Below are 15,461 nucleotides of genomic sequence, written 5' to 3' on the forward strand. Positions count from 1 at the left end.
TCAAAGGATCAAGCGACGCAATTGTCTGGTGTGTTACAGTGGACTCATCTATACGCTCCTGATGCACCCATGTTGAACAATAAGACACCGATTGCCTCACAGCAAGAGTACGCTGGACCGATGAACATCACGTAGGTGGACCATCCCTCAACTGAAGCGAAGCTGAAAGGTCCGGATTTCAGCAGCATCGTGTTCATCCCCAGATATACCTGGTTAAAGTATGGACATGTGCAAAGACGTCCGGGTGCTCCCAGCTGCACCTGTCCACCGGTGTCCTGCGAACTACATCTCTGAACTGTGGGACTTCCATTATTTTAGTTGTTTTTCTCATTCCTTCCCATAGGTTGGACTTTTGTTTGTTGTTTTTCGTTTTATTAAAATTTGGGAGGAATGTTGTGTCCTGCTGGACACAGTCTAGTGTTTTCTGCCAGCCACTCCCCCGAGGGCTGGCCCACACACACACCCCCTCACCCATCCAACACGGACGTCACCAGTCAGGTGACCCGGCGAATAAAGGGGCCCGAGTGCACGTGCTCGTGGCCAGTTAGCTAACGATAACCACGGTGTCGGTGTCAGTCATTGAGCATCATGTGGGCCTAGGCCCACGACATAACACCCTCCTTCCCACCCGTCTGCCCTCTCCTGGGAACATGCGGATGACCACATTTTTTGCCTGACAGAAACAGATAAATTACTGAAATGTTTTGAGTCTTCAGAGGTACCTGTGAAAGGAGAGCAGAATGACCTGACCTTCCTCCCACAAACCGGGACATATATTTAAAATTACCAAAAGTGTCAGAACACCGGGACAGTCCGCTGAAAACCGGGACTGTCCGGGAAAATCTGGGACATCAGGTCGCCCTAGTTGAGAGCATTTAGGTTTGCTTTAAGTATATTTTTGTAACACATTCGCTTGTATTGGGCTTTTTTTTAGTGGGAGTTGCGCTTGTCTTTTATTACAGACCTGGCAACTAGACAGCTACAACGAAAATCAGCCTTTTCGAAAGAGGCACGTGCTATCGCTTACACTTACTGCTTTGTACCCTCGTCATAAGACTACGCCTCCCTTTCCCGGGTTTTATAATCTTTGAACGGAACCACGCCCCCTCATGCCTGGCGTTGGCCATCTTGAAACGGGAAGTAACGCAATGAATTGTACTACATTGAACGTCTTGGGGCGGATTCCTATTGTTTTCAACAACAAAAATGTAAGGTCAGAGTTAAGCAGGCCTTGCTGCTTATTCTCTTTCGGGGTTAAGCAGTTTTAAGGACAATTGTTTGGCCTTCTCTTTCTGTTAATGCTGCGTTGAGGTCTTTCGAAGAAGGCTATAGCAACGGCTTGAAATCACCGCTTGTCCTCTTTCTGTTTCGTGTTTTTTTTCTAATTTCCCTCCTTCGTTCACAGGTAAAAAACTTCAATCTCCAGAGTGCTTAGCGTCGCGCCTGCGCAGCTAATGGTGCCCGAAGCTCCCATTGAGTGAGCGACGGAGAAAGGCTAGAAGAGGCCCACGGAAGGGAGAGGTGGATAGAAGTGTCTGAGTGAGGAGGAGGAGGAGGGAGGGAGGGCGAAGAGAGGGAATTGACGAGACGGTGAATACGGGAGTGCAAAGTTAGGGAAGCGTGGAAGAGAGTGAGTGTAAGAAATTGTGCTGGTGGTGGGAAGTGGAAAGGAGGAGTGTGGGCTGGTAAGGAGTTAGGCTGAGGAAAGGTGATTGTAGCGAATGGATAATGAAGCAAGAGGCTGATGATTCTTTTCACTCGACGCAGACTGTTGATCGTGAGATTTTTGCAGCGTACACTGAAGTTCAGTCTATGCGCTATAACTCTGACTCTCGAGAAGGGTACTTGAGGACTCTGATGGGGAGTAGGTGATCAGATGACTGAATGTAGGCAGCCACTTTATTAGTAGGTTAGGTCCTGGTGAGAGAAGCAGGAGTCTTAGGGGATAGAGAGGGATATTGGTGAAATAAGAAGGAAAGCATTAGCTTGCAGGGTGGGACTTCTGAAAGGTGTACTTTGGGACGGGAGCCCGCGAGGGAGAGTAGGGTCTTCTACAGTTCGAACTATGGATTCATAATCGGCTGGAACAGGTGAGCATATTACCTCTGGGAATGCTTATAATGGGAAGGGGAGCAATACAGTATGGTCCTCTGACGAGAAACCATGCTGGTATCTTCACTGGGATTGGGAGGCACACTGGTATTTTTTCTGTGGTGTTGGGAGGTGGAGCAACCTCTAACTCTATCTGCTGAATGATTTAAGAAAAGGGTGGGTGAACCTCTAGAGGTTTTTAGGATTCTCGGGTTAGTGATAGCTGCATGCTCTTCCCTGATGGTAGTTTTGATAGAGCCACTTCTGGATTTCTAGTGTTGCTGGATCCCTTAATGATCTCAATCCTTCATTTCTATAGATCTCGGAGGTGCTTTGACCCTGGATGGGAGAATGGAGCTGGAGCCACATTGGTGGAAAGGACAGTTGGCCTCAGACATCCACCAGGCTTTGCGAATAAAGGTTAGTATCAGAGACGTACTTTGCACAGTGTAAGAGCCAATGGCAGTGTCTAAGGATGAAGGGAGACCCAGCAATTTTCACAGTGGATAGGGAGTTGTCAGTTTGCTGCAACATGGAAGAGGATAGGTCTTAAAACTGTTGTATGCTTGCATAATACATAATTTCAACTCTGACTACCTTGCCTGCATACAAAACCCATGTCATACCCCTTGTAATAAGCGTTATGCACCCCGGGGTGCAAGTAGTGTTTCCCAAATGAAGCTGGCAGGTACCCTGAGTGGCCAAACGAGATATTGGCATGGTAGGTTGCCACACTTTCCCCAAAGCAATAGAGAATAAATCGTTTCCAGAAGTGTGCCAGAATGGATACATTACCACTCAAAATCGAGTGACCTTGTCTACATTAGTAAGACTGACACTGACAGTTCCCAAAAATAACACACACTTAAAAAATGAGCGTAACCGTTTTAGACCTCAGTGCAGATGGGTTGATATTTAATTTTAAGCAAAAATTGTCGTTTGATTGTATCAAAATACTATTGCACAAAAAGAAAGGGTTTCAAGAAACACATTTTTGCACTCCTAAGAGATCCAAAGAACTTACTTGTCCAGAACCTCGAGGTACAACAAAGTGTGCTGAAGTTGTGGATGCCAAATCTCCAGGTACAGAGGGTAGCTAGAAATCCTTCAGCAAGATTAGACGATGCTGAGGTGAGGATTGTGATATCTGTGGTCAACGGAACTCCTGACAGTGCTATGCCTGCCCGTACAGACTTATTGCTAGCCTTTAATAACTTGTGGCTTCTTCCAAGTCCGTGTGTTTGAGAAAAAGTCGTGCAGTCTGTTAGGTTGGGGACGCCTTCGTATTCAAGTTCTTATTGTTTGTGAGCAATGTTCCCTGTCATTGTGCAAATATAATACATTTTTCATAGTTTCCTGAATGAAAGAAGGGAATGGTTTCTTTTGGAATCATTCTCTGTTTGTTTGTGAACGTTTATATTGACATTCATAAGCGTGCTGTTTGAGAAGTAGCAGAGACTTAACATTGTGGAGTGGGAACGATTCAAGATCATGCGCGGGAATAGAAATCTTTTTAAAATTGTAAAACTGTGGCGCATTTTACTGCTCAAAGCTATTTTAGATTCACTGTTTGATTTGCTCGATCACCCAGCGTAAACTCCTCTGTGCACTCCCCTCCCCAGTCCTCAAGCCAATCGGCCGTAAGGTGGCGGAGCCAGAGGCGGGGCCCAGGTACAGTGCTCACCTCAGCACGGGAGCCCAGTGGACGTGCACAGCGGGCGTGCCGGCAAGCGCCGGGACCAGGTGCCACAAACCATGGCCAAATTATTAAATACTCCTCAGAGACACTTCGTTCACTAGCCAACCATCGCTCCTTCCTCAACCAGATCACTTACAACCGCATTAGGGAAAACAACATATATTCAGAAGAGTGCTACCATGTAGCTCCCCTCACTCCAAACCCCATCACCCTCGCTATCGCAAAAACCCCTAACCAGACCACTCTGCGCATCATCTACCTCAACAATCGCTCCTTGGTTAAACACCAACTCGACATCATCTTGTTACTCCGCTTTGAGAAACCAGATGTCTTTTTGATCACAGAAACATGGCTTACTCAAGACTCCGCCCCTGACATTCTAGCGGCACTACCCGCGGAATATTACATTCTAGCGGCTAATCGACCCACGTGAAAAAACGGTGGCGGAGTAGCCGTTATTATTCACAAAGACTATGAGTTTACCGCCCTTACTCCTCTTAACCTCCCTGAGGTAGTGAACTTAGTCATCAAGTTAGACGCCACGACTGGCTCTGTCATCTTCGTGGTAATTTACAGCCGACTCAGGCGATGCCCGCCTTCCCGCTTTCTTTAAGCGAACAAATGGCCAACCTTGTCACTAACTACACAAGGGTCATGCTCATAGGTGACCTGAACTACTGGTTCAACGACGCCATGGGTGGACCGCATGCTGCAGAATTATCGGAACTAATTTCCAACCTAAACCTCGCTCAAAACATATCCTCTCCCACCCATACAAAAGGACATACCGTGGGACCAAATTTGGTCCTCAAACCTTATAATACCAACGCCTACTATCTCGCCTTGCATATGGTCTGATCATTACTTAATCAACTTTACAATCACCACCAATTCTAAGACTAAGATCCCTTTAACTGGTGGAGGCATAACTAGGAAATGGAGGTCCATTGACAAACTGGGATTCATTGACACCTTAGCCAGGTCTATACCCACCTTTAACCCAGACGTTAACACCATGGACGATAACCTCTCGGAATGGCTATTAAAGGCTTGCAATACCCATGCCCCACTCACTAAATTCACACGCACTCGACACACAGATGCTCATAAATGGTTCTCTACCGAGCTGAAAAAACGAAAGCTCGAGCCTCGTCGGAAAGAAAGGAAATGGAGGCTAAAATACTCCACGGAGGACAAATTACAGTTCTCTTCAGCTCGTAAGGAATATAAAAGAGCTATACGGTAAACCAAAGTGACCTACTTCTCGGCCAGAATACTAAACGCCCAGAACAAATCTAAAGAAATCTTCACCATTGTCAATGACCTTTGCAATACCGAAAGAACCCACCTCAATCAGACACCCACTCAAGATCTGTGCAACTCCCTAAACACCTACTTTTTGGATAACATCTCCATTATCAAAGCCAGCATCCCTACTTCCCCAGGTATGGATGACCTGATCACCTTGCCAATCAACCCTATTACCATGGACCATTTCCCCGCCATCTGCCCCTAGACTCTCTCAGAATTGCTGGCTCGGGTCAAATCTGGCTCCCCTAATGATTGCTGCCCTCCACATAATCTAAATGATGCCTTGTCCACCCTTCCTCACAGCGTGCTTCCCTTTCTTAACGCATCGCTTCTCCAAGGTAAGGTCCCCATCGCCTTCAAGAACGCGATAGTGGTCCCTTTACTAAAAAAAACCAGGGGCTGACCCACTGAATCCTTCAAACTATCGCCCCATTTCCCTTCTTCCCTATTTAGCCAAGATTCTCGAGGCCCACGTCGCTAAGTCCCTCTCTAACTTTGTAGAACAGTCCGAACACCTTGAACCTAATCAAGCTGATTTTCGACCCGCCCATTCTACTGAGTCGGTTATCCTCGCAGTACTGGACACACTAAGAGCAAACGCAGATAAGGGAGTCCCTCAAGCCCTTGTACTTCTGGACCTGTCGGCCGCGTTCGACACAGTCGACCATAACATCTTGTTGGCCCGTGTCGAGCAGACTGGCATACAGGGCGCTGCATACAGCTGGATCAAGTCCTTCCTCGACGGCAGAACTCAATCAGTCTGTCTTGGCCCTTTTACTGCTCCTATGGGTGTCCCCCAGGGCTCGTCCCTCTCCCCCCACCTATTTAATCTTTACCTAAAGCCCTTGATAAACTCCTTAAAAAGCAGGAAGATCACCACCTTCAATTATGCGGACGATCTTCAACTCGTCTTCACATTGGACTCCCCGGACTCTGCTCTAGAATTCCAGGCTACCATGCTCCACATCCAGCAATGGATGAACGGTAACCATCTTAAACTCAATCCCGGCAAGACCGAATTAGTCTTGCCGGGAAAGAGCGAGATTGTGTGGGGCCCACACTTCTGGCCTAATGATCTCGGACCACCTCCCACTCTATCTTCCTCAGTGAAAAGCCTGGGAGTCACCTTAAACTCCAACCTCTCTCTCAGGGGACAGGTGGGGTCAGTAGTCTCCTCATGCGTCTTCCAACTGAGGAAAATAAGAAAAATCGCCCATTTGTGGACTCATTCGGCCCTCATTCAGGCAGTGATTTCCCTTGTACTGTCGCGTCTCGATTTTTCCAACTCCATCTATCTCAGTCTGCCTGTGCATCTACTCAAGCGTTTACAAATAGTACAAAACCAGGCAGCGAGACTGATATTCAAACAACCTAAATGGCTACCTGCCAGACCCCTGTTAGCCAAACTGCACTGGCTACCCATCGCCCAACGTGCAGCTTTCAAGACCGGATGTCTGATTTTCAAGGCCCTGCATTGTAGGAGCCCCAAAGTTATCAGCCACTTGATTGTCAAACATGTCCCATGCCGTAATTTACGATCTGCCCATCTCAGACTTCTAACTATCCCAGACTTCAAGCTCAAACGCCAAGGAGGTTGCAGGTTCTCCTACCTAGCACCGAGTCTTTGGAACTCTTTACCATTGGACATCAGGATGCAGGATAACTTGATGGGGTTTAGAAAGGCTCTCAAGACCTGGCTGTACACGCAAACCTACGTTTAGCTTTCCCCGCTGCAACACATCAATGATCAGCGCAATGAAACCTCTCTGGTGACCGTGCGCTTCATCAGTTCCTACTAACATAACATGTACAAAAACTTTGCTCTAGAGTGCAGAAGGAGATGAGGTTCTTTGTCATTGGCAAGAGATGCTCCTTGAAGAGTTAACTTTTCAGCGCAGCTTTGCTTGCTGATACCGGTGTCGGGCTAAATATTCTTAATGTAGCTTAATGACCATTTCTTCCTGCATTAGTCATGTTGAATGTCACGACTAGCACTAGATTCGTTTTTTGTCTTAAATTTTGTTAGTCTTTTTTTTATTAATAACGCATAGTCAGGTACATGAATAAAGAGTATTATTCGTACATATTAAATGTAATGTGTAAACATTTTTAAGTGGATCAAAACTATAGTACTTAATTTCAAAACATCGTTTTGTTTTAACACATCTACACCTTGACATCAGTTATTTGTTTTAGAATTTCTGTGGTGTGAACCAAGCTAACAAGTAATTGAGTGGTGTAAACAGCCCAGTATTCCCACAAAACCCTCTTTAGTTTGATGGCAAGTGTTTTTGCCGCTTCACTTTCCCCGCCTCCATATGCCTCTTATGGCAGTCCTATTTTTACGCACATTTCCCCGCCCCCGTATAATTTTTTAGGTAGAGGACGTCCGGTCTGCCGAAAGGCAGAACCAGAAGTCGGAGATTTAATGACTTGGAGAAGAGGGGCTTGAACCCGCCCCTCTTCTCCCCTGTTCTCCATTGGCTGGCCTCTTGAATGCTGGCCAGCCATTGGAGAAGAGGTCAGTCATTCAGATTAGGCCCCGTCCTTTTCGGATCGGGGGGCGTGTTTTTTGCAAGAAGTCTCAAGGAGGAGACAACAGCAAAACACGCCCCCGAATCCGAAAAGGACGCTGCGTTTCTCCGAGGCATTTCTGCTCTGCCTCGGAGAAAGGCGGTGGTGTGCCTTTTGCTCTGCCTTGTTGTTCCTCTGGGAAGGCTTTACAGGATACACATACTCGCATGCCTGTCACCTTGGAGCACTCTGATACAGTTCCAGGGGCTGTATTTCACAAACCAATGTATTTATTTATGCTTTTGGAGTGACTAAAGCTTATGCATTTAACTCTGACTGTCTCAGTTAAATATATTAGCGGGAGATTGCGAAGTTTGGGAAAGAAAGTCAATCCCCGCTCACTAATGAGTGTGTTTTCTGCACTTCATGCACGAACTCAGATTTTTCGTCTTCTATGTATTCACGTGCAATATTCAAGACACACATTGCCTGGCTTGATGGGGATTAACCCGCAAGTGAACAGGGAAGGTGCTCCTGGGCTGTCGTGTTTTTTGGGAGGGTCCTGGTGGAAGGCCCCAGCCCGCGACTCCACACACGCGGGCCCAGCCACAGATCAGCAGCGGACCCACAGTTTGTTGCAGCGACGTGTAATCCGAGACCCACTAAAAGGGCAAGTCGCAGCTGTTCCGAGAAGAATAACTTGCACCAATTACACCCGGGCACACGGTCTGCTGCACATGCGAAACCGGCCCGATTTTCATTATTTATTAAGCAAGCCCGCAGCTTCCTCAGGTGCAACGGTGTAAAACATAACCTGTTCAGGGTCTCCTATTGTGCTGCTGCACGGCACGTCTGCACTCCGTTCAAGCGGAGGGTGAACTCTGGAGAGCTGCCCCAAGTGACGTACAGGCAGCGAATGACCTTTCCACGCTAGGGTCTGGACTCCGCTGCCGCAGGCCCTTTGAAAACGTGTTTTTTTTTTTTTTTTTTTTTTTTTAAACCTTCGCCCTGCTCTTGGAACATTATACGAAAGAAAGCATAGAAACTACCGCTCTTGTGCAGTCTGGACACTATCGGCTTCCATCAAGCACTCGGCCACCTGACTTGCCCTACACGAAGGGAGCAGTGACCCACTGCTTGCGTCTGGACCTCCCAACTTCCACTGGCGGCTCCTACCAGGCGGCGGCGTCCGCTCTGTCCTCTGCTGAGATCGCAGTCTGGGCCAGCGCACTGCCCTGAATTGAGGTTTGCTTGGGTTCAGTGCGTATTTACACAGGTGGATCCCAGGCCCGCGCAGCCATCGGTGTTGCCTCGAAGTCTTAAGTCACTAATAAATTGAGTCTCTAACTTCTCTTGGTATTTCATGATTTTAGATTTTTACTGCGACTTATGGTAGGATATAGTCTGAAACCATCGTTAGCTAAGCCAAGGCAACCGGCTTGCACTGTGTGAGGAGCTCTGCAGAGGCCGGCTTGCAGTGGGCGAGGCTGGGCCAGAGAAGCTGGTGACATTGTGAGCCTCTTGTGGGCAGCGCCTACCAGGACTAGAACTGTTTCTGCTGTGTGCAGTGTGGAACTACTTTTCAACATCACCAAAGCTATAATGTCAAGTCAGAGGCAGTGTAACCATCCATAAAATGCTGTGGCGCTGGTCTCCTCACACGAGCACTAGCAACACGGCTAAAGCTGCCTGTCGCCAGGCCTTAAATTCAAAGATTCCCCTCCCTACCCCCTAATATTTCAAAAAGTCTCCTCTTCGCGTTCTCCTACCATGTGTGCAACAAACCTTTATTTCACATGCCCCAACACAGACCTGGTGAGACCTAGCTTATGCACCAGTCACGTTGAAATCTTGACGTCCATCCCGATGTTGTGCAGACTGGATGTGTAACTCCTATAAAGTTTCTTCCTTTGTGCATGAGTCACTGTTCTAGCAAATTCACGTTAACACCCCAACCAGAACAACACTGAGGTAAAACGTCCAAAAAATACATGTCATTATTTACCCCCGCAATTTGGGTGGTGGACAGTTGAACGTCAAATTTAAAGAAAAACAAGCATTTACAATGCAATGGTCTCGGCATTGGTAAAGTTAGAGCTATTGGCATTGCTCATGACATTATTTTTGCTTATGTTTTTTGTTTTTCAAACATTTAAAGAAACGGCATTGTCATGAGCAATGCCAATAGCTCTAACTTTAACAATGCTGAGACCGTTGCATTGTAAATGCTTGTTTGCTCAAGCAGTCTCATCGTGTGAAGGTAATTTAATCTCCTGTTTCATCATCCCCTTTGCATTAGTTAGTGACAGTTTACACACCTCGTGCATACGTTTCAGGCCATGTTCACATTAATGTAGTTCTAACGGACTTCATAATATTTGAGCATTTCTACCAGAATCACTTCAGCCCCAAACTATGTCGGATACATGTAGAACATTACGCAATTTTTCACATAGAGGTGACCTTAATTGCTATCGAAGAGCACGGTATTAAACATTAAAGGCCAGGAGGGTGATAGCAAGCCAGTCAACCTATTTCTCTGTTTGATACTCTAAGAACATGGCAGGGCTTTGTGGCGCCGCCACTATCTGTGTAAATGAGTAGCTGTCTGAATATCAGTTTATGATTTTCGATTTAAGTAGTTGATTGTTGACGGCTGGTTTAAAAGCATGACTAGAGGTACACGATGTCTGATCAAAGGGGATAGCATGAAGGGATGTTGGTGGTGATTACTTTTTTCTGTGAAAAATGGATCCCCCCCATTGTCAAGCAGAGCGGTATGAGTGAACAGTGGGATGAGGAGTGAGCTCTTGTGAAAAAGTATCTTTTTTTAGGTATAATCGCGGCACCCGTGCTTTACTTTGAATGTTATAGGTAAAGCGCGGTTGCCGCGATGATACCTAAAGCAATAGAAAAAAATCTATTTCTTTACTTTTGCTATAATCGTGGCACCCGCGCTTTACTTTTAACATTAAAAGTCAAGCGCGGGTGCCGCGATTATAGCAAAAGTAAAGAAATGTTTTTTTTCTATTTCTTTACTTTTGGTATCATCCCGGCACCCACACTTTACTTCTAACATTCAAAGTAAAGCGTCGGTGCCGCGATGCTTGCTTTTTAATCGAACGGGAAAGCATCGTCGAGAGGAAGGGTATGTTGGCAGTTATGTATATCTGAGTCCTTCGTACCAGATGTTTTGATTGTCGGGGACTTTCCGTTTGTTGTAGACTGCTCTAGCCTTATTTTTCAATGCTTCAGGTCATCTTATCGGATGTATGTTGTTCAAATGTACTTTATTTGTCAATTCTGTTTCAAACTTGGTCTTTGATTCTCTATTTTTGTCTGAAGTGAGGTTCCATGTCTCTGTTGCTACTCACTGGTATGCTTTAGTTAATATGTGAGGATGCAATGTTCTTATTGAGTCTCTGCCATTGTGGCCTGGCTTCACTGCTATGTTTGAGGTTGTGTGTGTGTGTGTGTATATATATATATATATATATCTTTAAGAAAGACACATGTGTCTTGTCTTCTTAAAGCTGCAGTGTGCACGGGTGAGATCTGGGGCCGCTCTGTGTCTGGGTGGTAAGGGAGCACTTTCACTACAGATCTTTGGAAGGATCCCTTGATTGCTGAATACAAGTACAGTTGTTTGCCATCAGGCCCATGACCACCGAAAAGAGTAGAGTGCACAATCGCCATTGGCCAACATTTGTCCTGGGGTGTCCATTCATGATGGATTTCCAGGATAGGAGCGCAGGATTAATTGGCTTGTAATTATTCCAGATTGAAGCATGTTAGTAGCAGTTACCCTGAAAATTAAACCTCGATTCTATCGTCCCATCCAACTAACTAGACCACACTGAATAATCAAGCACGTTGCTTAAACAAATCCTCTAATCCGTAGTTGAATGCTTTGGAACTGCACAGTGGTTCAGAATAGGACTCTGAATCGAGCGCTTCCAGTGGAGAGTGGATGATTGATTTGATGTTGTGTATCCATGTGATTGCGTATTAGTGTAAAACTGGTTTATTGTGTGTTTATAAAACTATGGGCCTGCGTGAATGCGTGTATGCACCCTTGTGTATACATGAATATTGAACCTGTCTGTTCCTTTCTGTTTGTGTATTTTTGGATGAGTATTTATGTACATTTGTGGCTGTTATATGTAATCGCGTGTTCATTTAACAGGAAATCAATCATTAAATGTCACATAAGCATTTTGAAGCTATTTTTTTCATTTGTGCAATATAGGACAATTCCGAAATGTGTAAGTGAACTAAGCTACACTCTATTCGAAATATGCCATTGGTAAATCGTTTTAATTGTGTGCGCATTGATTTGCTACAGACATGTTTTCTTCTCTACAGTCATCTGTTTCATCATAACATTAAAACAAATGTATGTCATTTTGTGATCGTACGTCGACTTGTTTGTGAAAGTGTATTGAGTACTTCAGTGTGTGGGTTAAGGTCTGACATGCCTGCACAATTCACTGGAGTGAGAAGGGGTTTTGGAGTGAGGAGCAGGAACCCTTTCGGAGCAGATGCCAGAGGGGACCGGGCACGATCACAGGCGGCCATACACTCCGACTCCTCTTCCACCCTGTGGGGGTTTCCTGCCCCTTCTCTGCCTCTCCGACCGTATCGACCCGAGCGCGGCGCTTCACGCACATTAACCAGCGGCGGCAGGCAGGCTCGGGTGCGCTCCGAAGAGCCGCGCAAAGTGCTTTCAAAGCGGCAGACCGGGGCCAGAGGTACTGCTCAGGTGATGGAAGGGCGGTAGGGGGCAGGGGTAGTGTGTGAGAAGGAGGAGGGGTAACCTGCTTGGGAGCAGGAGGGAGGAGACGGGGCAAAGCAGGTCATGACGTAATCATTGCACAGTAACCTTTCCGTGAGGTGTCTGTCATTTCTTCACAATCCTCCCATTTGATAGACAGTGAAGATAACACCGGTTTATTGGTGCTCCTGGATTTACCTGCACAGTGCCGAGTATAGGCACTTGACACCACAGTAGGACTACTGTAAATATTAGTGTTCAATAAGAACAGACCGAGTTCCCTATTATTGCTAAAGATTTCTAATGGGCACAGCTACCCCAAGTGGGTTCCCGTGCAGAGCAGATAGGGAGGATGCAGAAGAGCCTGTGATATAAAATTTTGGATTAAAATTGGGAAAGAGCCAAGTCTCCCAGCCTTTACGAAAGACAACAAGCATTGGCATAGCCAATAGGTCTCGCCTTTGGGGCCTTATAAGTGTTTAGCCATGCAACAGTTGATGTTGTTGCACCAAGGATATCGTGCTGCATAACTAAATACGTATAAGGTCCCAAAAGCGAGACCTATTGGCTATGCCAGTGCTTTGTTTTGTATCTCTTCACGTGATTTGTAGCACAGTAATACAGCCCTATTGCCCTGTAAGTCTTTATTCATTGTCGAGCCAAACCCCAGAATAAATGACATTGATGACGTCATCGAGACCATTGTCGTTTGAGAAAGACGTCTTTTTAGCTTAATTAAAAGTTTTGTGACCCCCTTCAAAGAACAATTATCATATAACCTGTTCGGTCTCTGTATAGGAAGGAAATGTTATGGATTAATTTTAAAAAAATAAGTCATGTTATGGTATGCAGGCGCTCGTGTGTATTTTAAATAAAAGAGTAACTTTTTCTGTTGGCCGGTGGGGCTTCCATGTTGTGTTATTGCATGGGTTATTAGTTCACGCATATTATGTGATAAGTATATTTTATGCTTTCAGGATATGCTTCCTCTATTGTGGTGGGTAAAGATAGTGAGGGTTAAAGTTGTCTTCTAAAAAGGGGTCTTGGGGAAGATCAGTCTGTTATGGCAACCAGTACTGTCAGGTACAGGCCCAGAGCTGCCTTCTAATCTCATAGACAGGCAATCGTAGAGGTCCCAGTTCCCCAATGCAGAAGTGTAACAAATATCTTAGGGGCAATTGTATCAACAAGCATTGAAAATGCAATAGGTCTTGCCTCAAAGCAAATGGCTTTAACTTAATCAAAGGCGAGACCTATTGCATTTGTTTATAATGCATTAAGCACTGGATGCATCACTGTCCTTTTTTAAAAATCTTTTTTTAGCCATGCTGCATGGCTAAAACAAAAGGCAATGGCAGAGCCAATAGTCTCAAAGGCGGGACCAATTGGCTTTGCAAATGCTTATTTTTTGCAGTGTGCTGGAAAAAACATCCTGCACCCTCTCTTCTTACATGGGTACTGAGCAGGATTGTCACGTAAATTCTCTCACTTTATAGTCGGAGAAAGAAAAATAAACCCCATTCTCCCTGGAAGAGAGAGCCTGACATTTGACCTCTGTCTTTGAACGGACAGCAAATCTGACAGGATAAGAACAAGATATAAATGCCAGTTTACAGAAAGCATATTTGTGGACGAATACAGTAAATAAGGTTTGGACCAAGGGAGGGATGAACTTCAAACTGGACAGCCTAAAGCAAATAAAGCCAGCAAATTAGAAAGCCAGAACCCAGAGTTAGCAACCAAAAATCCACAGGCAGAATGCATTCCTAGTTCAAATTTCTGAATGTCCCCAACATGTCTTTAGCAAACCAGACAAAATAGATCCAACCATCCATAAAATAATCCTTCCCTGTCACCTATCGCACATCGGACTGACCCTGTTCTACAGGAGCTTAGACTGAGGTTTACTGGGCACACAGCAGCACTGACTAACTATGGCACAGGCTATCGCTTTATGCAATGCAGTGTCCCTGCCCAGATCTGCATTCAGCTGTGCCAGGTGTGTAAATTCTGGCTCAAATTAGCAGAGTGTTACAGCACCATAAAATACCTTCTTCCCAGTCAGGCGGTTTAGCTGTCTGTGGGTGAGGACTCTCCTCTTGTAAGTAAAGACGGGGATGAGGAAGGCCGAAGAGTTGGTAATGGCATGGTTACTTGCTAGTGATCTTCATTAAGCTTCCAAGCAGGCCTGAGTCCTCCTCACACTTGTACAGGTCCTTAAGTATGTGGAGAGAACCTCAAGACAGACACCTCCATTTTGCAGCCTTAGCTTCTCTGAGCCCTAATCAGCCCAGTGAGCAAAGACAAACATGCATTGGCATAGCCAATAGGTCTCGCCTTTGGGACCTTATAAGTGTTTAGCCATGCAACAGTTGCATAACTAAATACTTATAAGGTACCAAAAGCGAGACCTATTGGCAATGCCAAGCGGCCGTGCGGCAGCGAAAGTGAAAGTAATCTCGGTAAAGTGCAGCGCGCGCGCCCGCGCACATGCACTGTAGCTCTAGGCTGGCCTGGTAGCACTTTTTGGAGCCCTCTCAATAAGTCTCACCAGACCAGGGCATGCGCTGAGTCAGGCGAGACCTAAAAAGGTGGTAAGAACACAGACTTTGTGCTCTGCATTTTGAAACTTTAAAACTGCTGTTTTCCTCTACCCGTGATTGTTTACATTCCTCTCCTGGTTTTCCCCAATACTGGTCTAAGGCCTCTAGAAGGAACCACCCGCCCCCTTTTTTTTACAAGCTAAAAAAGGCAAAATACACCCCATAAACTGACTAGAGTGTGTTTAAGAGACTGCTTTATATTCTTTGTGGTTAAAACTGTGTTTGGAAAGTATATGTAGCACTAGTTGTTGGCTAAAAAAAAGTGGCTTGTTTAAGTACATGAAAAGCAATACTTTTAGTGGCTTTAGATTTGTTCCTTACCTGCAGGTTTGAACAGGAACTACAAAGTGTGGATTGAGCTTGTCTGTATCCAAGAAGATTCTGACTTCTGGAGCACCACCCTGCCCACCCCCCTCTCCTCCTTCCCCCCCCCCCCCCCCCCCCCTCGACACACACACACACACACACA

General features: G+C 45.8%; 1 protein-coding gene across 1 annotated transcript in view; it reads left to right on the plus strand.

Moving 5' to 3' along the window:
* The first annotated feature begins 1,444 nt into the window (after nt 1-1,444).
* Nucleotides 1,445-15,461, plus strand: part of LOC146810540 (cyclin-J-like) — a 207,714-nt gene continuing 193,697 nt past the window's right edge. Inside the window, exons 1-2 of the mRNA XM_085617580.1 lie at nt 1,445-2,090; nt 2,411-2,511. Of these exons, the coding sequence (XP_085473706.1) occupies nt 2,443-2,511 (69 nt within the window). The 5' untranslated portion in view covers nt 1,445-2,090; nt 2,411-2,442. The remainder of the gene's footprint in view (nt 2,091-2,410; nt 2,512-15,461) is intronic.

This window comes from Triturus cristatus, chromosome 7 (assembly GCF_964204655.1).
Source record: "Triturus cristatus chromosome 7, aTriCri1.1, whole genome shotgun sequence".
Lineage (NCBI taxonomy): Eukaryota > Metazoa > Chordata > Amphibia > Caudata > Salamandridae > Triturus > Triturus cristatus.